The sequence below is a fragment of the Ursus americanus genome, chromosome 17, assembly GCF_024610735.1.
Source record: "Ursus americanus isolate L20-20 chromosome 17, mUrsAme1.1.p, whole genome shotgun sequence".
In the NCBI taxonomy this organism is placed as follows: Eukaryota; Metazoa; Chordata; class Mammalia; order Carnivora; family Ursidae; genus Ursus; species Ursus americanus.
Genome location: NC_142143.1, coordinates 44,942,766 through 44,969,009, shown reverse-complemented (window position 1 = coordinate 44,969,009; position 26,244 = coordinate 44,942,766). Strand labels below are relative to the sequence as shown.

Below are 26,244 nucleotides of genomic sequence, written 5' to 3'. Positions count from 1 at the left end.
TTAATTTGTAGCAGGCCCACTGTGTTAGACTGCTCAGGCAGTGCACTGTTTGGCTAACTCCAAGGAGTGCATATTCCCATGGACTACAGTGCAACCCAGTGGCTCTAAGTAGTATAATTCTTCTAGTGGGATTTTGTGATACAAAAGAGACACGTCTTGCTCTCAAAACAACTTTAAAAAAAAAAGCAATCTAACTTGAGAAAAAAAATTAAGGAAATGGAAAAAGGTTTTTTTTTTTAATATCCCAGTTCTTATCTAGTGCTTCTCATAGTATGGCACTCTAACCACTGAAGGTTTTTAGCAGTCTATTAGGTATTTTGGAAGTGGTTGTCAATTTCAGTGGGAAAAGGCATAAAACAATTTTATTTATATATGTTTCAGAAATGTAAAGTTTAACATTAATTTTTCAACATAATTCCATTAGTTTTAAAAATAATTGTTGTGTCAGAAAATTTTTGCCCTGTGCTGTAAGCAGTTCATTGGTGTCAAATAACACTCAGGTAATGGCAGTAAGATGAGGACACATTCATGTTATGGGCCTACTCTGTAAGGCAGTGAGTGTTCCAGATCCTAAGGAGACAAAGAGACAAAAAATTCTGTTCTTATGGAGCTGACATTTTAGAACATAGGAAGACAGTAAGCAAAAGAAACAAAATACACTACAAATTATATGTTGATAATGTTGTGGAGAAAAAATTAAAATAAGAAAGGAGATAGAGAGTGCCTAAGGGGTTGGGGAATGGGTGTGTAATTTTCAATATTCAGGGGAGTCCTCACTAATATGATTCTACCTGAAGTTGGGTGGGGTAAGAAGCTATATAGTTACATATCTAGGGGAAGAGCATTCCTGGAGGATAGAAGTGCAAAGGCCTGGAGACAGGAGTGGGGAAGTAGTGTGGCAGGAACACAATAAGAGAAAGGGAAATGGTAGGAGATTTAGAGGTTAAGGGTAACTTAACCAATGCTGTGGAAGCCATTGTAAATGTGTTTTCACCTCTGTTCCCTTTGATTTGTAATGTTCCTTTATTTCTGAGCATCAGGTGGATAAAGTAGGTAAGAGTAGAAAAGTGATATCTAGCTCATGGTAGATGCCTACTAAATGCTTATTGAATTAATTTATATGGCACGGTGTTCAGAAGTATTTTAAACGTCCTGTGTTGGGGCGCCTGGGTAGCGCAGTCGTTAGGCGGCTGCCTTCGGCTCAGGGCGTGATCCCGGCGTTCCGGGATCGAGCCCCACATTGGGCTCCTCCGCTGGGAGCCTGCTTCGTCCGCTCCCACTCCCCCTGCTTGTGTTCCCTCTCACCGGCTGTCTCTCTGTCACATAAATAAATAAAAAATCTTAAAATAAAATAAAATAAAGGTCCTGTGTTCCCTTGCTGAAGGAATAGTTTTCATTTTTAACTGCTTCATATAACATAATTTTTCTCATACTCCTCTATAGTTTACAATTTCAGAATATTTGCCACCTTCAGTAATATTTGTTATTGAATAGATGTTATCTTTAAATAACTGAAGGCTTATTCTATTAGCCCTAGTAGTATTCATAATGGAATCTAGTTTTCTCAGAATCAGTAATTCACTTGTATTATAAAACAAAGATTCACATTTTAAGTCCTATTTTTTTATTGATTTCTTTAAAAGTCTTTACATTTTTCTCTTCATCATTTAGTTTCTTCAAGTTATTTTAATTGAAGGGTCCTTATTTTTATCAGAGTGGAACATGTTTAAGAAATTCTAATTTTTTGAATTTATTGAGACTTGTTTTGTGGCCTAATGTATGTGATCTATTCTGGAGAATGTTCCATGTGCATTTGAGAAGAATATATATTCTGCTGTTTTGGAATGCAATGTTCTCAATCATTTCCTCCCAAGGAATATACTTATACCAAAAGGTATTCCTGGTTTTCAGAAAATTCACTGGTCCACTTTTAGGGATTTAAATACATCCATATAGTCTAGCTGTCATTCTGCTGGTTGATGGTGTTAATCTATATGAGAATCTAAGATTTAATGTTGAGTGCTTAGGAGAACAAGAAAAAGTATACAAGCAGTGGATAGGCAAAGTATTTTAACATGCTGTCTTAGATGGTTTCATGACCGCCAGGTAAGCCCTATCCTTTCATTTTCTGAAAAAGTGTGCAAGTTTATAGAAAGCTTTGCCCCCTGTCCTTTTTTTGATTCATACTTTCAATCAGTCTGAGATGATTCTGGGGTTGGGAATAATGAAGATGTGAACAGGGAGTCATAATGTTGAAACTGGACGTTCAGATCTTTATAGCATGATTTCCTTATTTTTCAAAGAGCAGAAGAATCCCATCGTTTATCATGTTCTGGTTGGACTCCTTTCTTATCGTTTGCTGGAGTTTGAACTTCAGAGCTATGGTGTCAACCCTGCTGTAGTATCTCAGGGGAGCTCCTAGTGTGGGGCTGGTGTCATGGCTCACCCTCCAACCTTTCCTTCTTCACTTCAGCCTCCAGCTCTGAGCTTTCCAATCCCCAGAGTAGCAAATGTTGAAAGAAGTTGCACAGGTAAGTATGTGGTGGGAAAGTCTGGGGAAAAATGGTACTGTCATCAGTATTTTGAGGGTGGATGTTGGGCCATTTACCAGTGAGTCATTTTGTTAGCTTAAAAATACAATGTTTTTGTAAATTATTTTTCTCATAAAACTATCATAAATGATTAAATAGAACAGTCTAGTGTCCTAAGAAATAATTTTACTTTTTTGTTGGTTAGATGTGAAACAGAAAACCTTAACCTAAATAAACCATTAATATGATAATACAAAGGAAGGTTATTAGATTTTTTTTAGCAACTTCATATTTTTCCACAGTGTACGGCAGAACCAGAAAATTTGTTTTCAGAAAAGAGGCTAAGAAAAAAAGTTGGGGAAGGTGTAAATTCGTAGACTTAAAATTTTGTAACTTGGTCTCAGAATGGGGCAGGATTTAGTTTCCTTCCAGTAGCTTTAGACGTGCTGTTCTTCTGTTTCTTGAGATTTTAGGCAAGTAGCTGTATTTTTAATATTTGCAGGAATAGAAACTTCAAGTATCTTTTTCTCTGAAGTCTAGGCAAGAAGACTGGAACATTTCTACCATCTTAAGGTTTGAGGTTAACATAAAGGAGTGTAGGAACAGTGAAGGCATAATGTCCGCTACAGAAGTTCAGCAAAGATTTGTTGAATGAATAAGGTCACCATATTGTTTGTGTATGTGTGTGTGTGTGTGTGTGTGTGTGTGTGTGAGAAATTGTAACACTCCATGCATTTTTTCATTGTCTGCATTGTACTGGAAATCATGATCTAACATTACAGATTTTTTTCCCTTAATGTATGGTTATTAGAAATAATTTTGTAGCATTGTAGCCCTAGGTCTGTACTGCTTTGCTTACTAGTACTATCCTTTTAGGCTCTTGCTTCTCAGAAAGCCTTCAGAAATTGTTTCTTTCATTCTCCCACATTGCTCCTGTATAATTCTTATTCAAGTGATTTCTACATTCTTTTGCACATATAATTCAAAATTATATCCAGGGAAAGGAGACTTAATGTGGCCTATGATTGCTAACATTTCTTTAGAGAAAGTGTGTCACACTCAAAGAGATTGGGACACTGACTGTTTGGCACTTTAGGTCCTGAAAGTATAGAATCCTCAGCAGTTTATCCCCCCTTTTCTTCCCGTAAATTCTAGAGTTGCTTGTTTTTTTGTTTTTGTTCTAAGTTTACTAGGAGCTTTGTAGAAATGCATAGTCCCTTGACAAAGCAGACCATAGATAGTTCTTCTGTATTTCCCTTCCTCCCTTTCTCTTAGACTGATCCTCCCTCTTAAAGTTTAAGATTGGTTTAAGATATTCATTCTCATTCAGAAGTTTCCCTTATGCTTATAGGATTTGTTTTGTATCCTAAACATAAAGATTTTCTATTGTTGTATATCCTTTCACTTGTACATGATAGATTTGTATCCTAAAATTTAAGGGTGAAGTACTGCTTATTTTAATTTTAGGACCTATTTATGTGATTTCTCAACTCTAAACTTACTGCTCTTAAGGCATACCAATGACAGTTGGTTCTTTAGTTGGTATACAGTTGTGTGCTTTCTTCTGTGGATTAGCACGTTTTGAGTTATTAGGGTTTTATTTTAGGATGACGTACTTTTTAAAGCTTACATATTGGTGGTTCGTTCTTGAATCTGTATAAGGCGTATTGATACAGGTGATTTTAAGATTCTGGAAAATCACAAAATCAGTTTCTTCATGTTGAGGTGTTCACAACATATTCTCCCTAGATCAAAATCAAACTGATAGGGGCATTTATAGACTCTTAGTAACACTTTTTAGAGAATTTGTAGATTTTTGGGGTGCATTTTAAGAGATGGTGTACATGGTTTTGGGGACTATCATCTTCTGAGTAAAGCAGCTTCAGGCAACAGATTTTAGTAGATGGTTTTTGGATTAGGAAGAGTGATGTGTTCTTTTCTCTGTCTTCGCTTGCCCTCTCCATTTTCTTCTTGGATAAGTGCTACCCTGGTGTTGTTGTTGTTGTTGTTGGCTGAGACCTCTTACAAAATATCTCTGTAACCCCTGGAAGCAACCCTGTGCCAGAATATTTACCTGCTCTCCAAAATAGGAATTATGGATATGTTCATATAGGCCTCTGGTTTTTGGCTGAATCACTTTTTTCCCAGCCAGCGTCGTATGTTCCTGTGCATCTACCTGTTAACTGCCTTTTGAGTATTTATTAAAGCTTTTATTGTTCATTTATTGGGCATTCTGCATTTGCTAAAAGTGAAGTGAATGGCTTTTATTTATTTCTATACTAGTGGTTCAAGTTGATGGATTTAGAAATTCTACCTCTAAAATTTATCTAAACCTTCACTTTTCTTAGATCCATCTTAAGCAGATTCATAAACTATTCATTATGTATTTGTCATATTGTAAATATCAAGCCACAGTATTCTGGAACTGGTAGGACTTCATAAGAAATACGTTTATTATATGAGAAGAGAAAGATCATTTGTTCTTTTTCTAAAGATGTTCAGATATTGAGTTGTTTTTTGAGAAGCTAGATTTTTATTTTTTTCCCAGCATATGTATCCTTTTTTCCTTTACTTAAGCCCATTTCTTTTTTTTATTGTTTTTCAGGAATGAAATAGAATAAGGATTATTTATAATACTTGTGAAACGGGATTGGTAGCTCAGAATCCCGTTACTGAAAAATACTCCTAAAACAAAAATTCCTTGGGTTATAGATATTTCTAGGTTGCCATGTATAATGTTTGATATAGGGATGTTCTGGTTTCACAAAGTTTGGGCAATATCTCAGTGAGATTTGACTTGTCACTTTTCTCTGTAATGGGTAATAATAAAAATACCAGATTATCTTCAGATACTGTGGCTTTTCATGATTGGTTTCACATGTTGATTGACTACATCTTGATAAAGCCGATAAATATTAATGGTAATTACTGTAATTTTTATTAGTTTCTGCTTACTTTGTAGACAACAGATAATTTGTGTGTATATGTATGTGAAGTGTTTGCTGATAGTGAATGTGGATTCTTTATTCAGCAGAGTGAATTAATAAAATTTCCGTTAGGGAAAGTATAAGAAAGGAACAGTTTATTCACCTCTCCTCCAAGGCACCATATGACTTATATTTGGTGCTTTTTATCTTTTATAATGCAAGGTAGGAGCAAATTCTGTTGCTAGAAATGAAAAAAATTCATGACTATCGAAAAGTCTTCATACTTTAAAGTTGTGAAATAGTTGCTTTTTATGGTGGGGCAAATGTATCAGCGTGTTAACAGTAAAACTCCTGGCTCCATTAGAGAGAGAATTCACAAGAAGTTGCTGTTAGGCATTTGTTCTTATTTGAACCCATTTAATGGAGGTATTCTACGCATTTAACACTGCAATGTCTATTTTAGTGGTTTATAATGAAATTTAGAGGTTTTATAATCCTAATTCCTTGAAAGATTAAATTATTTCACTGTATTTAGAAAGTACTTAAAAACATTAGTTGATTTGGGGGCACCTGGGTGGCTCAGTCCTTAAGCATCTGCCTTCGGCTCAGGGCGTGATCCCAGCATTCTAGGATCAAGCCCCGCATCAGGCTCCTCCGCTGGGAGCCTGCTTCTTCCTCTCCCACTCCCCCTGCTTGTGTTCCCTCTCTCGCTGGCTGTCTCTCTCTCTCTCTCTCTCTCTCAAATAAGTAAATAAATAAATCTTTAAAAAAAAATTAGTTGATTTGGAATATGGAAACAGTAATTACTTTTTAATTGGTGTAATAGTGTTCTTTCGTTTAAGCATAATTCTATCCTAAAATTAATGGAACTTTGTCTAAAATAGGTACGATCAGTTTGGTAGTGAGTGGCTTTTGTTTTATGTACCTCTAGTCAGTTCATTCTCATTTTTCTGCCAAAGAGATCTTTTTGACATGCACAAATATTTGATTGTAACATCCTCTACGTCGTTCACTGCAAAATAAGCACCCTCCCCTTTTTGCCCCTTACTCCTTTTCCCATCTTGAGGCTTACGGTTTGGGGAGAATACACACATTAAACTATTAGTTGTATGTTGAGAATCAGTGTACTATAGTGGTTAAAAGGGTGTAACTCTAGCAGATTGCCTGGATTCATATCCCGTCTCTGTCCCTTATCAGATAATGGAACCTTGGGCACATTAGATATATGACCTTGGGCATGTTATCCAACTTCTCCATTTCTCATCTGAAAATGAGGACTACACAGGTAAATACTTAAAGGATTACATAAATCAATACATTTTAAAGCATTTAGAGTATATTGCCTGGCACATAGTAAGTGGTCAATGAAGGTTATTTTTTATTGTATGATTGTAGTTTCGGTGAAGTATTTTCAGTGACTGTAAATCAGGAGCCTTAACTTAGTGTGAAAGTTTCAAACGGAGGAAGAACATTCTAAATAGAGGTATCAGCATATACAAAGGCCCTGAGGTGGGAAAGATCTTGTGTTGGTGTGGCAACAGTTTAGTGGTGGCAGGGGACCTGTGAAGAGAGTTAAGGTCAGAGAGTTTACATAGGACCTTGTGAGCCTTAATATTGTCTTAGGAAGCTTTTGAGGTGTTTCAGTCAGTAGGGTTACAACAATTACATTTTTATTTTAAAAATTCACTTTGGCTGATGTGTAAGAGTAGATTTGAGGGGAATAAGAATGGGTTAATAAAAATCTGTTTGGAGGATATTGGAGATGCTTGTGCTAGGAAAGATATGGATAATGTCAGTATTTAAAGTTAGTCTAGTCAGCTTGAGTTTTAATTGTTGAAGATCATAGAAGTTACAGATGGCATTTTTCAGAGATTAACATGAATAGGAGCAACTGTGAATAACTCAAATTAAGCTGAGGCATAAATTTTGTTTGGGGTTTTGAGATAATTACTGCTACACGATTACATTAAGGTCATGATCTCAGAAATCTTGGTCTGTATCCTCTAGGTAGAAGAAATTAACAAGAGTGAGTCAGTGTAGTGGTTATTAGTATGGCACCATAATAAACTAGATTTTTGTACCTGGTTTTCCTGCCTATACTGTTTCCCTCTTAACCTGGCATTGAAGTCCAGGCCTACTTTCCTTATCACCTATCACCATTCTTCCAGACTTCCTCTGTTTTAGCTGTATTGAAAGCCTTGTTTCTCAGGCTTTCTCTCACTTGTGAGCACTTGCGTATGCTGCTGTCTCTTGTGCCACAGGTTTGCTTCCACCTCCCACCCCACACACTTCAACTTTTAAAATTTTTAATCTTTTTCAATCAAGTCTTTGTTCAAACATTAGTTCTTTTATAATAGAATCTTACAATCCGTTTCCCACAAACACAGATACATCCTTATTTGTGTTCCCAAAATACCTGTGCAGATTTTCGTATTGTAATTGTTTATTTACAGATAACATTTCCCAGGTAGACTATGAGCTTGTTTGAGACATTGATCTGTTACTTATTCAGCTTTTGTATTCACTACCATAATTTTTTTAAAAAGATTTTATTTGTTTATTTGAGAGAGAGCATGGGGGGGGGGCAGAGGGAGAGGGGGAAGCAGGCTCCCTGCTGAGTAGGGAGCCCAATATGGGGCTCCACCCCAGGACCCTGGGACTACCACCTGAGCAGAAGGCAGAAGCTTAACTGAGCCACCTAGGCACCCCACATTATCACGACTTTTGGTGTAATTCATACAGTATTCTCTCGGTAAGTTTGTTGAAATGTGAAAGCCGACCAGTCAGGAGGCTAAAACAAACTAGACCAGAGCTTAAACTAAGATGATGGTAGGAAGAATGGCAAAAACAGATGTGAAAGCCACTTTGAAGAAAGGATAGAACTTGGATGTATAGAACAAAGCAAGAGGAAGTAACTTGGAAAATCAGTTTTAAATATTAACTGATTTAGTTTATTAATTGTGTTTCTCAGGTAGAAATGTATAGGGGTACTTTAAAATTTGCTGCTAGAACCTTGAGTTAAGCCTGGAGGTAGATTTTGAAATCAGCCTGCATTTGTTTGCTATCAGGAAAAGGACCATTCTGCCATGGATGTGTTTCTGTCCCTGGGAATAGGATTCCATGCCTGGGACATTTGCCAGCATTATAGACAATAAATGATTTCAGAGTAAGTTCCTCTCCAGAGGCCTTGCTGAAGGAAATATGTGTAAGATTAAATATCATCCTGCTTTGGATATGATCTGAGTCTATTTTTCACCCTTTCCTATGTGGTTTTTTCTGCATATGTATATACACATATATATTTTCAGGTTTTCATTTATAAAGTGTCCTGGTTTTGTTTCCTTGATAAAGTTCCAGGCCTTGCTTCTTTTTCCTTCTGTTCTTTGTCATCTATCCCACTTGGGGCTACTTTACTAGTCTTTGATGGTTTAGATCATCTTAAATTTGGGGTTTTGCAAATTCTTTTTTTGTGATTATTCTGATTTACTGCATTTGAGTTTGAAATACTGTGTTTAAATGTTGAGAGTGTCATACCTTAGGAATTCATAGCTAGTCCAAATTAAATTATGAAGAAGTATGTTGGGAAAATCCAGCCAACTTAGTGCTTCCATTCTGCCTGTCACTTTAATCCCCCTCTCTCTACTACTACATTTTGAGACCAACTCTTTTGTGGGGTTTGGGGGGCTTAGGCTGATAGAAAGGAGTAGTGTAAGCTAACCTATGTATATACTTTCTGATTAGAGTTTGTGGAATCAAAGGGAAGATAAAATGTCTTTACTAAATGTTTTAGATCTATGTTCAAAAAAGGCTTAAGAAACTACTTTTAGTGTATACATATGTCATGTATTCTTTCTTGCTAAAAATCTCACTTTTTACTTCTCTTTTGTTAAACATCTGGTATGAAAGTCAAGAGAAAAGGTGGTCAGTTAACAAAGTTGATGTAAGCCCTTGATATGTTTACTTGAAAAAAGCTGACAAATTGTGTATACTAAAGATTCTATGGTATATATAATGTAAAATGTAGTATGATTTAATTTTAATTTTTTAAAAATTTTTATTTACCAAATTGACTAATATATTTGGCATTATAAATATATTTGTATTTACTTATTTATATTATTTATATATTTATGTACATTATGTATAATGTATATAAATATTAAATATTTATATATTTATGTATATATTTAAAGAAGATATGTCTTCTTTAAAATTAACAAAAATTGATTTCTAGATTCCTTTGATTCCTACTTATTCTCTTCCAGGAGATACCCTGACTACCTTACCCTTTGTTGTCATCCATTCATCCATCCATTAGTGTCAGGTCTTTCTCAACATAGATCCTTTTTCCAACCACGTCTCACCACTTCTACCACTACCACTGTAGTCTGAGCTACCGTCCTTTCTCACCGCCTGCTTCCCTTCTTCACACTTGCTTCCTCTTTTGTCCATTCCTTACGGAATAGCTGCAATCGTTAAAAATATATATATGCCAAGTTATGTTACTGAAACTATCCCCAACCCTTTATCCAAAGTCCCTTAGGACCTGCAAGGCACAGCATGATTTGGGACCACCAGTATCTCTGACTTCAGTTTCTCCCATTCTCTCCTAAGTTCCTACTGCTTGAGTCACACCACTGAGGATCTTGATTTTTCCCTCTCTGTTGAGTGTTCTTCCTACAGGTCTTTGCCTAGTTGATTCCCTTACTTCTCTGCTTGAGTGTTATCTTCTAGTTTCATCTTTTGTGGCTATTCTAAAATACTTTTCCTACTCCGTTGCATCATTCTATGTAGATTAAAGCACAGGCCCTTAAAAATAAACTAGCTTTTATAAGAAATGTACTATGTTGTTCTGTCCTTGTCTTTTCCTTTCCTTTTCCTTTTCATTTTTTCTCCTCTCCTCTCCTCTCCTCTCCTCTCCTCTCCTCTCCATTCTTTCCTTCTTTCCTTTTTTTGTCCTGGATCAGATAATTCTTTGTTTCATCTTAGTACCCATTCCTGGACTCATGTTGCATTTGGAGAGCAGAGTATTAACACTCTTACCTTTCTTTTTTTGCTGAAGTCATGTAAGAATAATTAGTATTTTCACTGATAAATAATTTCTCTGTTGAAGCACACAAAACAAAAATGAAATTCTGCATAATTGTGTTTTCTCCTTCTCTTCCCTTCTCCCTCCCTCCTTCTCTCTCTCTCTCTCTCTCTCTCACACACACACACACACACACACACACACACAGTGAGTGAGGGAAAATCTTATATTAATGAACAGGGAACATTTCTGCTTTCCTTTGTCTGAGACATTTCATATGTTTAGTTTTTCTTTCAAACATTAAAGCCTCTTAAACAATATTAGCATGAAGCTTTTTATTCTATACAGTTCATTTCAATTTTGGAACTCCACGAGTCTATAATTGGTTTTGATGGTAAATGTTATACAAAAATTGTCAACAAAGAGTTTGCTTTGTGTCCATCGAATTAATTTATGTGTGTATGATTTGATGAGCAGCAACAGTGATATTCTCCTGAAATTTTACTTAATTCTCTAGGTATCATGCCATTTCCCCATGTTTATCCTTTCTTAGAATTAGAATTCAGTAGTAATGGTCCTTTAAAGAGAATTAAATGTCTCCTTAACTTTTTCAAAGTAAACTTTTAAAATCTCATCTGTAAAAGAGTCTTAATTTGCTACTAAAGTGCTTTTTTCCGCTGTTATATTTCTGTAATAAAACTCCCTAAAAAACACTTCTTCTTCCTGTTAAGGACTACTTAGGGGGTTGGTGGATAGGCATGTGGGGATTCTACTCCCTGAAAAACATTCAAAATTACAGAAGAGCGTTTATGAGATTTACCAGGGAGTCTACTACTAAAAAAGATGAAGTATATCCTAACAAAACAATAAACCCTTTAAAAATAACTTTCTGTATTTCACATCTAAGGAGATTAATAGCCCCAAAGCATACAGCAAAACAGTGGCTGAGCTGTCATCAGACTGTTCCTCATATTTAACTCAGTATCTTTTTCTCTGACCTTAAAAGGAAGAATGGTTAAATATTTGAGTTTCTTAAAAATTTAATAGAGACCTTAAGATATAAAGCAATTATTAAATAGTCTGATGCTTTCAAAAAACTTGCATGTCAAATTTGGTCATTAAAGACTGCAGCTTATCAGTTCACCATGTTTACCGATAAACAGTAGTAACTACACTGTCTTATTTTGAAATGAGAAATGAAAGAAATTGTTCATTTCTTATTTATAATTGAAGAAAATACCTTTATTCATAATGAGTGTACAAGACAGATGTCAAATTTGATGTGAGTTTTCCCCCAAAATTTTTGTGAAAAGATATAGTCACCATGTATTCAAGTCTTTCCAAATGTCTTCCATCATGACATTTCACTTTACTTTGGACTACAAAGTACTGTTGTTGGGAGACACATTGACCATAAATAACCTAGTCATTTGAAAGTTTTGGAAACTTTATAAAGAGGTCATCCTAAGGAAAAAAAATTAGCACAGGGCGCCTGCCTGGCTCAGTTAGTAGAACATGCGACTCTCGATCTTGGCGTCGTGAGTTTGAGCCTCACATTAGGCGGAGAGATTACCTAAGTAAAAGAAGCATGAAGACCATTATCTAGCATTGCCTTAAAAAAAAAAAAAAAAGAAAAAGAAAGAACGAACGAACTAACATAGATTTAGTAATTATTTGTATTGGTGTGGGCTCAAAATTACTAGTGTTATATTTGGTTAAGACTTAGGTTACATAACAGAAATCATATATTTACACCAAGATGATAAATGAAACATCACTATTATGAGTGGGTGCTTGTGGCTTGAGATGAAGTTTCTAGTTTGCCATTATACGCTGACTCAAAAAGTGCTGTATCTCAATAAACTTAGATTGTAGGGGCGCCTGGGTGGCACAGCGGTTAAGCGTCTGCCTTCGGCTCAGGGCGTGATCCCGGCGATCTGGGATCGAGCCCCACATCAGGCTCTTCTGGTATGAGCCTGCTTCTTCCTCTCCCACTCCCCCTGCTTGTGTTCCCTATCTCGCTGGCTGTCTCTATCTCTGTCAAATAAATAAAAAAAAAATCTTAAAAAAAATAAATAAATAAATAAACTTAGATTGTAAATGAAGATGATATGCTCTGAAAAACAGCTCATTTACAAAGTAGACATAGGGATGACAAAGATACTAATATTGACGATACCTGTGAAGATTTTGAATAGTTAGATCCAAAGTTAATTTTTAAAACATCTTTCTGTGGGAAAATTGTATTTGAGGTTGCAAATTCTCAAGAAAAAGTGATACTTATTTCTTTAGAGTAAGTGGAATTATTGCATGATAGGCTTTATTAAGTTTCTTCTCTTGGCTTTTAGAGCCTGGATGCAAAAATGTAATGCTATATTCTTATAGTTAGATTTATGACTTTTTCACATGCCCCATTAGCCCTTCCTTAGTTGATCTGTTTCTTTATCTTAGCATTGTTTCCTTCATTTTCTGTTTTCCACATAAGAGTTTGGTAGAGCTTGACATTTTCCAAAATATTACTCTTGATAAAAGCAATATTTTTGTTTAGGTGACAAACAGCATGTTTGGTGCTTCAAGAAAGAAGTTTGTAGAGGGGGTCGACAGTGACTACCATGACGAAAACATGTACTACAGCCAGTCTTCTATGTTTCCACATCGGTCAGAAAAAGATGTAAGTTAATCAGTTATATTGTGTTTACTCAGAAGTGTATGTTTGTTTCTTTCTGGTTTCTGAAAATCAGCTTATGAATTGCAGAATACTGTGTTTGGTTCAGTGACTATGTTTTAGGCACAGTGCTAGGCCCTGGGGATACAAAAATGATGAACTTAGATTTTAATGGGAGATTAAATGTCCTGTGATTCTGAAGTTGGGATATGGTAATACTGTGGAAGTACTCAAAGACAAGAGGTAAACATGGTATTACTTCTAGATCATCAGTTGTTTTTTTAACTTATTTTTATATTAAAATACGCATACAGAGTAGAAAGTAGATTTGTAAGATTTAAAGATAATAATGGCAAAATTAAATGAAACTTTACCTTTGCTATGTAATCTTCAGGCTGTAATCCTAAGCTTTAGTTAGTAAGAGCATCTCCTCTGTTCAGCTGTTAGGAATGCTACTATAGAAAAATTTTTGAAGAACTATATTCAAAACATGGAAGATGATTATATTATAGAGGTGTGGATTAAGTGCTTTGGAAGGCTAGTAGTTCAGTAATCCCATTTGGAATGAAAGGATTTAACACAGCCAAATCATAATTAGCAAATTGATAAAATATTTTTAAATAAATTGCTATTTTCAAATTTGGTAAGCCTCTATATACTGTAGTAGTCAAACCAGTTGCATTTTTGTACTTTATACCCACCCAGCTTTTTTCTCCTTTCAACCCTTTTTATAAACTTGCTATTCCTAATTTCTCTACCTATATAACAGTTTATTCTAGTTATTAACCTAATGAGATTCTTACTGATGTTTAAAGCATTTATAAAATTCTAAAATATGAACAGGTGCTCTCATTTTTCATTTAAGTTGATCATTAGTAAATCACTTCCTGTGTCTTAGAATTTCACAAGTTGGCTTAATTTATATTTAGGATTTTGGTGAATTTTTTCCCCTCCTATTGTGGTGTTACTCCCCTTTATTTTTATTTGAAAGTCGTGTCATTTTGGCAACAGTGTATCAGCTATGTTATTAAGACTCTTTTCAAAATATGTGGTGACTTTCTTTATAATTAGTGCGCAGTTTAATTGCCTTAAAAAATACAGTAGATGTCCTTGAATAATGTCATCTAGTTAATTTTCTGTTACTTTACTGACCATCTAGCTATTTTCTCTTGGATGTAAATTATAATTGAATTTGTTTTTATTTAAGTTTCTATGTTTATGTGTTGATCTTTAGTTAAAGAATTTGGGATATCTTCTGGTGGTGTTGCTTGCAAAATATATAAAACTAATCCATGTGTGTATTACTGTGATTGTATAGTGCAAGTAAAGTTTGGGGGAAAAAACGGTAGTAGAATATTACTTATTGATGAAAAGCACTCATTCTGATTAGGAAGATATGAAGCTTTCAAACTGAAATCTTTAATAAAGTATGTACAGAGAATGACAAAGATGTCTGTCTTCTAGAGAGCAGAAATAATATATATCAGAGGTTTTTAGTCAGAATGATTAAATACAATTACATATATTGGATACCATTTCTGTTTAGTTGTTTGTCACAAAAATAACAGAATGATTTGCTTTACAAAACTTTGACAAGTTAATAAGACATAGAGATTAAGAATTCAGGCTCTAGGGGCGCCTGGGTGGCTCAGTCGTTAAGCGTCTGCCTTTGGCTCAGGGCGTGATCCCGGCGTTCTGGGATCGAGCCCCACATCAGGCTCCTCCGCTATGAGCCTGCTTCTTCCTCTCCCACTCCCCCTGCTTGTGTTCCCTCTCTCGCTGGCTGTCTCTATCTCTGTCAAATAAATAAGTAAAATCTTTAAAAAAAAAAAAAAAAAAAAAGAATTCAGGCTCTAAAGCCTTTTCCTTATGTGTGTTTGGATCTTGGCTCTGTTAGCAAGAACTTCTCCAAGCCTCAGCCTTTTCTTCTTTAAACTGGGGATAATAATATAATAGCTACTTATACATTTCTGCTGTTGCTGATACCTTTTTTATAACAAAATAGGGGCATTATTGCAGATTTTAGAAAACATGCATGAGAAGGGAGAAGAAAATTTACCCATAATTTTGCCGGTCAGAAATAATTTACCTAAAATTTTGATTTAATACTTCAGATATTTTTATTTTAAAAATATTATTATGTAAATCTCTGGGACATACACATATTTTCCACTAGAAAGTTTATACCGGTTTTTACTCTTATCAGCTATTACCTTTAAGTCTTTGCAGTATACAAAAGAAGTTTATTGTTTTAAAATACATGAAGACAGGGGTCTTTGGGTGGTCAGTGGGTTAAGCGTCTGACTCTTGATCTTGATTTTGGCTCAGGTCATGATCTCGGGGTCATGAGATCAAGCCCTGTGTGGGGCTCCGTGCTGGGCGTGGAACCTGTTTGAGATTCCCTCTCTCCTTTTCCCCTGCCCTTCCCCCCCTTAAAAAATACATTAAGACATTGTTAAATTTACACACACTCAACGTATTTTCTCCATGTAGTTACTGGCCATTTGTATGTCTTCCTTTGTGGATTACCTATTTTTGTGCCATTTTCTATTTCTCTATTGAGATGGTAAGTCTTGTTTATTTGTTAAGTGTTTTCCATAAATTAATGGTCTCTTGTGCTTTGTTAAAAATATTTCCCCAGTTTTTTTGCTTACAGTTTAGTGAGTGGTTCTTAATGTAAAAATATTTATCATTCTTACTGAATTTGACTCAGCAGTTTTTCTATTTTTGTGGTTTCTGTTTTTGAGACCATACTTTGACTTTTTCCATCTACTTTCTTTAGCATTTTTGTGCTTCATTCTTCAGATATAACTTAGCTGCCTTAGAAATGTATTTTGGTTGGGGTACCTGGGTGGCTCATTTGGTTGGTTAATAATCTGACTCTTGATTTTGTCTTAGGTCATGATCTCAGGGTCATGAAATTGAGCCCTGCATGGGGCTATGTGTTGGGTGTGGAGCCTGTTTAAGATTCTCTCTTTCCCTCTACCCCCCCCCCCCAACGCTCTTTCTCTCTCAATAAAACAAAACAAAACAAAATTGGTTTAAGGTGTGAATATTATGGTGCCCTGATCTCCACCCCTGTACTCTTCCCCCGCCCTCTCATTGAGGTTGTCCAATATCTCGTTGTCCCAACACCAGTTATAATTTAGATCACAGGTTAGAAAATTTTTCCATAAAGGACCATATAATAAATATTGTAGGCTTTATTGGCCAAGAGGCTAAGTGAAGTATATTATGTGAGTATATATATAACCATTTAAAAAGTAAACATTCTTAGTTCATGTACCCTACAAATATAAGCAGTATGGTAGATTCGGCCTCTGGGCAGTAGTTGCTCACCCCTGAGTTAGACCATTCATTTAAGGCTAATTGAAATCCTCCCTTAATATATTAATGTTTGTATTCTTGGGCCTGTTTCTAAACTCTTGTTCTGTTTCTCATACTGATTCTATGGCAAAACTACAACGTAGTTGAATTGCTGTAGCTTTATAGACAATTTTCGCATCTTAGGTAAGGTCTTTCACATCTTTTATAAAAATATTTTCGACTATTGCACATTTATGCTGATGATTACCTTCTTTCAGAAGTCTGTGTCTCTCTTATTTCTGTTGTTCTTTATGCTTTTTTAGTAAGTAGGGTTTTATGGTTGCCATTTTTGTTACATTTTTCTGATTGGTTTTTGTTGATATATAGAACAGTTTGCGTGTGTGTTTACTTTATAACCAACTACCTAACAAAACTTTTACCTAGTTTTTGTTGACTAGGAACAAGAACATGAGCTCTGCAGGTCCTGCTATTTGACTTTGTATCTCATTCACATGATTTACTATCTAGTTGTCTGTGGGCAAGTTACTCAGGCTCTGTGTGTTTCAGTTTTCTCATCTATAAAATAGGAAAAATAGTACATGACTCTTGGGTGTTATAAGGATTGAATAAATAACTGTATGCAAAACTTTTAGAAGACCAGATAGTAAACAGTAAGTAAATTTTGCTACTAATATGAACAATAATAACAGTATTATTCCATTTGATTCTGTTGGGTTTTTTTTATGTAGTTATGTATATCATCTGCAAATAACTATTATTAAAACAGTTGAAGAGAAATGTATTATTGAAGAGAAAGCTTTTAAACATAAGTAACTGGGATAATTTTGTAATTTTTTTCTCTGTGGGAACAGTGAGAAAATAATTTCAAATTATAATTTATGATAAAGAAAAACTGGCCAGTGATTGAGTCAGTCTTTAAGCTACTTGTAAACAAAATCCTGATTTACCCTATCCACTAAGTATAAGATTTAACTCTATCATATGCATGATTGTAGAAGTATTTGGGAAGGTGTTCTTTACGTGACTATACTAATTAAATTGCTGAATAGTTCTTTAGGACTACTACTTACTTTCCAAGGCCTTCTATATCAAGAGATAACCTGTATATGTATGTATCCTTCTATAGAATGGTGAATTTGCTATTTGAAGTATACAATTAGTTTTATAAATACTACAGATATGTTATTTGAATATTTTCACAAGATTAAATCATAGGCAGATACAGACTTGATTTCATTTTTATCATAATTATTTTCTTTTGGGGGACATTATAGAAAATTAAAAGCATTCACATAAGATGTTAATAGACAGCTCTTTGGGGACTATATAATTTAAGCAGCGTACAGTTTAAATATATTTGTATTTTAATTGCTAACATTTTCTAGTCCTATGAGTCTGTGCACTTGATGATTCTTAAGCGTAATCATTTTAAAGGCACACACTCATGGGAAACCCTTTTCCTTTGGTTTAATACATGCTGTAAAGACATGAAATGTGACACCTTTTCCTTATGTTTACAGAAACTCTTAAAACTGATAAAAATAGACCACTTCCTTGTTTTGACAAACAGCCACCATTCTGAACTCATACCTACTAGCTTTTGTACTTGTTAGCCTACAGCAATTATGACTGCTAGGATTTCTTTCAGGCCAATTAATAACCAATATTTCATGAAAATCTGTTATAAAGATGCCTTCTTTCACCATTATTGTCATCATCGTAATTAGTATTTAACTACTTTTGGAGTCCTGCTTGGCTGAGTCTCCAGCTCATTGCATTCACATTGCTTTTCTACCTAAAGACGTCGGCACTGTTTTTCTGTTTTGTTTTTCAGTCTTCACATGGTTCTCTCTCTCACTATATCCACATATTTGCTAAAATAACTTCTTTGAGAAGACTTCTCTCTTTTCCTAAGTAGCCTTGCATATACTATCAGCATTACTTCCACTGTATTCTTCTAAATTCTTTCTTGCATTTTCAGTCGTAACACCTCTTTACCTAAAAGTACATATTCATCAATTGTTTATTATCCTCTCTACTCCACTAATTTAAATTTAACAAGGGCAAGTATTTTGCCTGTCTAGTTTACTGATATGTTCTTAGAACCTATATATAATAATGCTTAGGAGATAGATTTCATTGTGATGAGTGGTTTCATTTTTTAAACCATACTGTTTTTAATTTTAAATGTTCTTCAGATTCTGTCCTAGGTTTAGAACTTCTTTCCCTTTGTGGGTTTTTTTTTCTTCCTGTTTGTAGATATGATATAGTCAAAGTTATACTTTGTTATTTTTGTCCTGGATTAGTTAACAGAATGTTAGGAATTATATTATTACCACACCTTTAAGTATTATCATACAATGAATTTTTTAAAGGATATTTAAGAACTTATTTCATTTTTTAATTGCTTTTGTGGTCAGGGAATTTTTATTTAACCAAATCTTCTTGCATTTTGAAGTCATTTGTTATTGAGAAAATACTTTCTTGACTAAACTGATTTTTAATGTCCCAAAATCTGTTTTTGTGATTGAAGGTACGTTTATTGGAGGGAATAATTGAGAAGTGGTCACTATTGGAAAGCACAGGATAATTAATACCTTTATGTTGTTATGGATTGAGGGCAGGACTCAGATTTGCTTATTAAGTTTTCAAATGTATGTATTTTTAAAACAAAAAATTTAAAAACTTTTTTTGGTCATGGATTTCCGAGTTGTATCTAGTAACAGTGGAAATAATTTTTCAAATACAGTTTCTAACTTACTGATTTTCTTAACATTCTATATAATAAACCAAGGATAGATGGGCTTTTGTTGGGTCACAGAAGTAACTCGAATCACATTATTGTGTCTTCTAGTTGCTTCCTGGTTTTTGTTGTTGTTTGAATATAGTTTATATTATAGACTGTTTGAGAAATGAGGAGAAGAGTATAATTGAAATGAAGGTTTTGGACTGGGAACGTAGTAACCTTCTTGTTGGTTCAGTGTTCTACCAGTCGTGTTATATTTAATTCTTTCCTGCCATTTCCCCCATCTACGAATACAACCTCTACTTATTTTACCTGAAATTTGTGATGATGAACTTCTTTCTTTAGCTTAGACAGAAATTAATGTAAATGTAAGGTACTATGCAGTAAATTCCCCAAAGGTTGGATGACCCTCTGCCTGCTGTTAAAGGGAGTCCTGCATTGGGATGAAAATTAGATAATTAGCAGCAGCTGCTACCATTTAGTGAGCACATACTATGCCATATCTTATCTCATTTAATCTTCACTTCAACTCTGTGAAGTAGGTAGTGTTATTTCCATCTTACAGGAAAGAAACAGAGGCCTGGCTTTCCCATAGGTAAGTGTCAGAACCAGGATTCAAACCTAGATTTTTTTTTTCTGACTCCAAAGCTGGGCTTATGTTGCCCTCCCTACTGTAATATGTCTCTTGATCTAAAGTTTTTATATTTCTCTAAGAAATTTATCTTTATATTATTAACTTTCAGCATTTAAATAGATAAGTTTTCTGTTGTCTGTTAATTGTAGTTATTGCTGTTCCATGGTACATTTCTTGTGCATTTTCTTTGCCCGCATAAATAGCATTTATATCCCATTCACGTTCCTTCATTGTGTGTTAAATATGTTTTTAGCACAGACATATTTCATGAAGCATGCTTTCAGTGTTTAAAAATACATACCATTTAGGGACTGGTTTTATAAGAAATTATATATTTGCACTTTTGACATTTTGAGGCAGTTGTTTTAACATCTGTTCGCGTAACTGATTAATGCTTATTTTACATGGATGCTTTAAAGGCTATGAACTCTTAAGTTTAATAAACTACTTTCATATTCCTATAAAGTACTGTTTACTAACCTTCTTCATGTACTCTCACACATAGAGGAAATGATAGTAGTTATTATGTCACACTTATAAATGGATCACCCTACTGCTCTTGATCCCCAGTGCTTGGCCCAGGGAGCCATGCCCTGTCTACCTTCATGTTGTGCCTCCCTCTCTTAGCTTCCTAGTGCTGAGAGGGTTGATATCTTGGCACACCTGTAACTCCTTGTGGATATATAACCTTTGTGAGAAAGTGGACTAAAATGTCTGTTCTTTGGAGTTATATATTCAGTAAACATAAATTTCTGGGAAAAGTAAAATTTTAAGTGGTCCATTCTAACATGTTCATATTGTGGATCATTCATTCTAAGACACGCAATCATATTTGCCAATCTCTTATATTTGTAGCTTTTGGAAACTGCTCTTTTACTTTCATTCGTAACCTAACAATGATAACAGAATATCATGATTTTCAGTATTTTATATAAACCTTTTACTTTCTGTCACCAACTAAAGCTTTATTATATATTACACATTTTCTTTGATCTTGTTTTTACAATTTGGAAATGAGCCTTTAAGGTGCTTGAGATATTTCCAGTTATGTGGTTAACAGTAATGATGATTGTACCTAACAAAAGAACTTGATCAGGCATAAAATGCACATTCTTTCAGTTTAATTGTTCAGATTATGTACCCTCTGGATTTGAGAAGGAATATTTATAAGGTTTGATGCTTTTTTAGAAAATTTGTTTCTTTATTTTAAATAGTGCTGGTTTTGGGGTAGTGTGTTACTAGCCTTACCTCAGAAGAGTGTTGTGTATCATTAATTTAAAACTACTGTTATATAAAAGTTTTTGTGAATTTTTAAATAATTAGAACAACTCAGAATTTTGACATGAAAATAGCATGAAATGTGTATTATAAAACCTCTCTTGTTTAAATATTTCTCCTTCTGGTTTTTCTAACTTAGTCAATGTTAGCACAATTCACTGGAAGCCAAGGTGGCCTCTGATAGTTCCCTGTCTGGTGATTCTTTACTCTCCTCCTTTTCCCTAAACTGCAGCCATTTCAGCAGGTCATGAAATACTGTTGCTTCTCCCCACAGAAGGCCTCTCTTTTGTAGTCCCACCTCTGCTGTTCTGGTTTAGTATCTTACCATTTCCGTCCAGTTTTGCTATTGGAATTATCTCCCTAAAGCAGAGCCTGATCAGGTCACTTCTTTCCTTAATATTATTTTTTTCTTTTTATTGCCACAGTCGGTAGTCATGTGCCCTTTACATCTGGCCCCAGCGTACTCTTATTTCCCATTCTTCTGTTTCTGCCCAAATGTGCACAGGGGTATATGCCTCATCTCCTTTCACTAATTACCTGTTATGAAATCACTAATGTTTTTTTATTTTGTTTGTATTCTAATCATGTCACTAACTTTTATCATACTTAACACTCACTGCATATTCTCAGCCTGGAATATCCTTCATCAGATGTTACTGCTCTATAAAATATTTGTTACCTCACCTTTGTTTAGAATTATTTTCCTCTTGTGATACTTAAGATGATTTACCACATTGTGCCTTAGAGTATAATTAGGTACATAATTCATTCTCTTTTTCTGTTAGATTATAACCCATTTGATGCCATGGCCCAAGTATTATTTAGTTAAATTGTTTTGGTGGTTGCTTAATATAAGACGGAGAATACCTGAACATGCACTCACATGTACTCATTTTTATTTACTCAGTTTAGGTATCTACTTTGTGTATAGCATTGCCACATACAGTGGCAGTCTCTGTGAGGGAATAAACAACATGTTCCATGAGTATAACATGCCCTCAAAAAACGTGTATTGTATTAGGAAAAAAAGATGCTGATGCAATAAATTGAAAGACAGTCACATCACTCACTGACAGTATACATTATATACCATGTCTGTGTATTTTTGTAAGTAATTTTGACTTGTCCTTTGGTATTGTGTCATCTCTCCATTTATTATATGATTGTATGTTTGTTAGATTTTTCTACCCATCTTGTATATAAACTATTTGCATATATAAATGTTAGGAAATATTCTTACAAAATACTAAACTTGTCTGTTTAGGTAATTTTATTTTCGACTTTTAATGAACTGAATTTAGAATTTAACTTTTGGAGGCTGACTTTTTGAGATACTGTCTTCATGTTTTTGTTAGCCTAGGTTTTTTTTGTTTTTTAAGTAAAGTAATGATGCTGCTATAGTTTCATATAGAGTAACTTAAAAAAACCTTGTAATCAGAAATTAGTTTTATTTGTACATTTTAATTTTATCCAGTTGTGATATTTTCTTAAGAAACATGGAATTTATTATTTAATGTTTATGTTTTTTTGAAGAATGGGAAATGTGGTTTGGCTCTCACATATAATATGTTGTACAGATTCATAAGTGTAAATGCATTGCTTTGTGTACTTTCTTTATGCTCTAATATAATTAATTTGTTTCTAGATGCTGGCATCACCATCTACATCAGGTCAGCTGTCTCAGTTTGGGGCAAGTTTATACGGGCAACAAAGTAAGAATTTTGTATTTATTCTGGGATGCTTTATTTAAGAAAAAAAATAGCAACAAAATAAAGAACAACCAGTGCTGCCCTTATGGGTCAATTCTAGGAATTAAAAGGAGAGATTTTTAATTTTCAGTATTCCTTATTTCACATAGGAAAGCCTCATTATTTCAGACCTTTTCTAATTCAAAATTTTTTATTATTTGGATATAGGATAGATTGAAAGTTATTTTTACATCTTTTATATCTGTATGTTCCTGTGCAGTACAGCATTTTTGAAGAAGAATTTGCTAAACAAATAAAAAAAAATAGACATCCTCTGTTTTCAGTGAGAGGAAGTTAAACTTTTTTTGTTTGGTCATTTGAGTGGGTTTTGTTTGTGGTTTTTGGCCCTTTTATTAATGAAGGACCATTATTTAACAGTCTGTGAAATGCTCTTTGTTTAGCAAATATTTCTTCTTTTACTTTAGCTCATCTGGATATAGAATATATGTTTTTGACTCACAGTTCAATGCTTTTTCCACATATAAGATTTTATTTCTTTTTAAGTACTGTAATGCTTTAATAGCGCTTAGCACAGTGCCTGGCGCATAGTAAGCGCTCAATAAATGTTTGCTATTATTATCACATAAAATTTTTATAAAACTAAGTTATAAAGTCTTCCTGTTTTTTCCATTAATTTTCCAAACTGTTAAATATAATAAGATCTTATTATCTCTGTTAATGTCAGAGACTGCCGATCTCTCATCTCTGTTAATGAAAGGGGAGTGTTAAAAGGGATGTAAATTCCCATGAAAGATTACAGGACATAGAGTAACTGGAGAAAACAATCTGACGACTGAGTATTTTAACCAGCTTCAAATAAAAATCAGTTATTTGATTTGGAACCCTTTTCTAGTATAATAAAAAAGCAAAGTTTTGATAGGTATCAGAATAGTTTGTCAGACCACTTTATTCTTCAAATTTATTTTGAAGTTAGTAGAAGGAACTTATTTTGTTAGACAAATATAGCTTCCATCTACTTTTTCTTCCTTCCTCTTTTGCTATGTAATGCAATTTTGTTAATACAGAATTAGTAAATAAAATATTAATTGCTTACAGATATTAAGCAGTTTTCCTCTAGTTAAGTAGAAAACATTTTTAAAAAGCTTTATATTGCATTAAAGAGGTATTGCTTATTTATTCACAAATGTTCATTCTAATTGCTGAGGGGATATTATTAGCTAGTTATTTGCTTAATTTATCCTGTGTTTGAGTATGAAACCTACTACTTTCACCTTTCTGGCAACCTTTATCATGAAAATATCTAGTAATTTTAAAGCGGCCCTTTGTTTCTGTAGAGTAACTGCAAAGAACTTACTTTGTTTTCTTTTTAAAGCCCACAATTTATCACAGTAGAAAATAGATATGGAATGGAGAAAAATTATATATGAGAAGCTAAGGTTATTTTATGAAGGAGAATGGCAATTATTTTACAATATAATCAGCTACATGGACTTCTGAAATCTGATGTAATTTTTTAACCTACAAATGTGAAATTGTAATTGGACTAAGATATAGAATGGTTTAAGTTTGAAATATAGTTATTTTATTGGTATCAGATATTTATTAGCTTCTTAATTTGTGTAAAATGATGGTGCTGATTATTAGGGATATACAAAGATTAATAAACGAGCAAAGTTTTTTCATTAGGAGAAGTATTTTAAGGTACTCAGTTTATAAAAGAAATCACATATGACAGATATTTCCTGTTGGAATTTAGTATATTAAATGGCTGAATTCCTGTAGCAATTGTGAATCAGCATTTTTAATGTGGCATTGTAGGTATTAGTCTACAGAAAAATTGAACCTTAGGTCAGTTGGAACTGAAATGTCTCAGGTCAGGGTATAGTTATTCCTTTCCAGGGTATAGATCTAGAAAACTACAACTAGTGAAAAAAGACGGGGGCTGGATTCCGAGTCTCTGTCTGTTAGGACCGACCCTAGGGCCAAATAGCTCAATTAGCTGATGAGTAGTCTGAGCATGCACCTTGTCAAAGAGAACACCAACTAATCTGGGGGACTTGAGGGTCTGGGTTTCAGTAGTATAAATTAGAATGATAAAACTTGAGGAGCTAACCGTCATAAAGGATGGAGAGATAGAAGGAATAGCAGGCAGGATAGGTTACTGATGTTATTCTTATGGCAACAGATTGTAATTGTGCATTAGGCTTGATGTAACAAATGTTCTTTTGCTTCCCAAGTGTATTGAATACTACCATTACCTCTGTATTCATGGTAAAGTTCAGCAGGAATTCGTACCATTAAAATGGAGGTCTACCATCTGTTTTGTGTTCTTGATGATTACAGAGGTTAGAGATGAAGAAGGAAGAGTACCCCCCAAAACTGAGGGTACTCTCACTGAGATTAAACAAGGGAGGACATCCCTCTTGGAATGGATACAGAGCTGCTAAAACCTACATTTTGCCAGATTCGGGTAGAAGTAATTGTGTAGTTTATAAGGGTACCTAGAAAATGCTGGACTAGTGCCTTGTATGATTACAGGTCCCAGTATAGTCTGATTGTATCCGAGTATGTAACTGACTTTTCATCTAGAAGTTCATGTGAATACAGTCAGTGTACCAAATGATAATTATAGAAGCCATTGAAGGAAATCTTGTATTCAAGTTGCATGATGTTTTCTGCTTATCTTCTTGCAAGTGTGCATAAGATTTTAGGTATACCTTATAGGTTTAAAGACCCCCTCGGCTCCCCGAAGCTGTCTCCTAGATTGGAATTAATAGGGAACCAGGAATTAATCTCTCCTAGATATTCAGTGCATTGAAATTAAGTGGTAATAAAGTTGGAGTGACTTTTACTTTCTTACCAACAGGATTTAGAGTCTTGGAGAATTGGAGAAAAGGGAAACTACTACTTACTGAGTGCTTCGTATATGCCTACTGTCTTATAGGCACGTAGGTTAACTAGCTGTCAGGATGAATCCATGATACATACTTGTATCTGAATTCTCAGAGGACCCAGGCATCTATCTGGGGAAAGAAATAAACTTGTCTTTCTGGGATCTGGACTCCTGACTTGAGAGCAGTGGCATATTCTCATGCTTCAGCAACATTCCTTTGGCTTCGTATTTAAAGAACACTGAGGTGAAGGCTACTTGCACAGGTGGGGTGGTTCAGAAGTGATGCTACTGATAGTACAGTTAGGCCAATGACACATCTTAATAACTTCAAGAAATTATAGGAATATTTAACAGGTACTTGGATTAATATTCTGGGAGTTCTTGCTCTCGCATGGTATAGTTGGGGAGGTCAAGCGCATGGTATAGTTGGGGAGGTCAAGACATTTATGTATAAAATGTTAAGTAACAGCCTACAGTGTTGATACATAGGTTAAAAGATATCATG

General features: G+C 34.4%; 1 protein-coding gene across 7 annotated transcripts in view; it reads left to right on the top strand.

Annotated features, from left to right (window-relative positions):
- Nucleotides 1-26,244, top strand: part of CNOT2 (CCR4-NOT transcription complex subunit 2) — a 117,132-nt gene that overhangs the window by 61,009 nt on the left and 29,879 nt on the right. For 3 of the 7 annotated variants that reach the window (XM_045789589.2, XM_045789587.2, XM_045789591.2), the window contains 2 exons: nt 13,036-13,158; nt 22,783-22,849. In XM_045789589.2, coding sequence (XP_045645545.1) covers nt 13,036-13,158; nt 22,783-22,849 — 190 coding nt within the window. Of the gene's footprint in view, nt 1-2,473; nt 2,532-6,655; nt 6,744-8,124; nt 8,625-13,035; nt 13,159-22,782; nt 22,850-26,244 lie in introns of those variants that run through there. The other 4 variants (XM_045789588.2, XM_045789590.2, XM_045789592.2 and 1 more) reach the window with 4 other exon arrangements.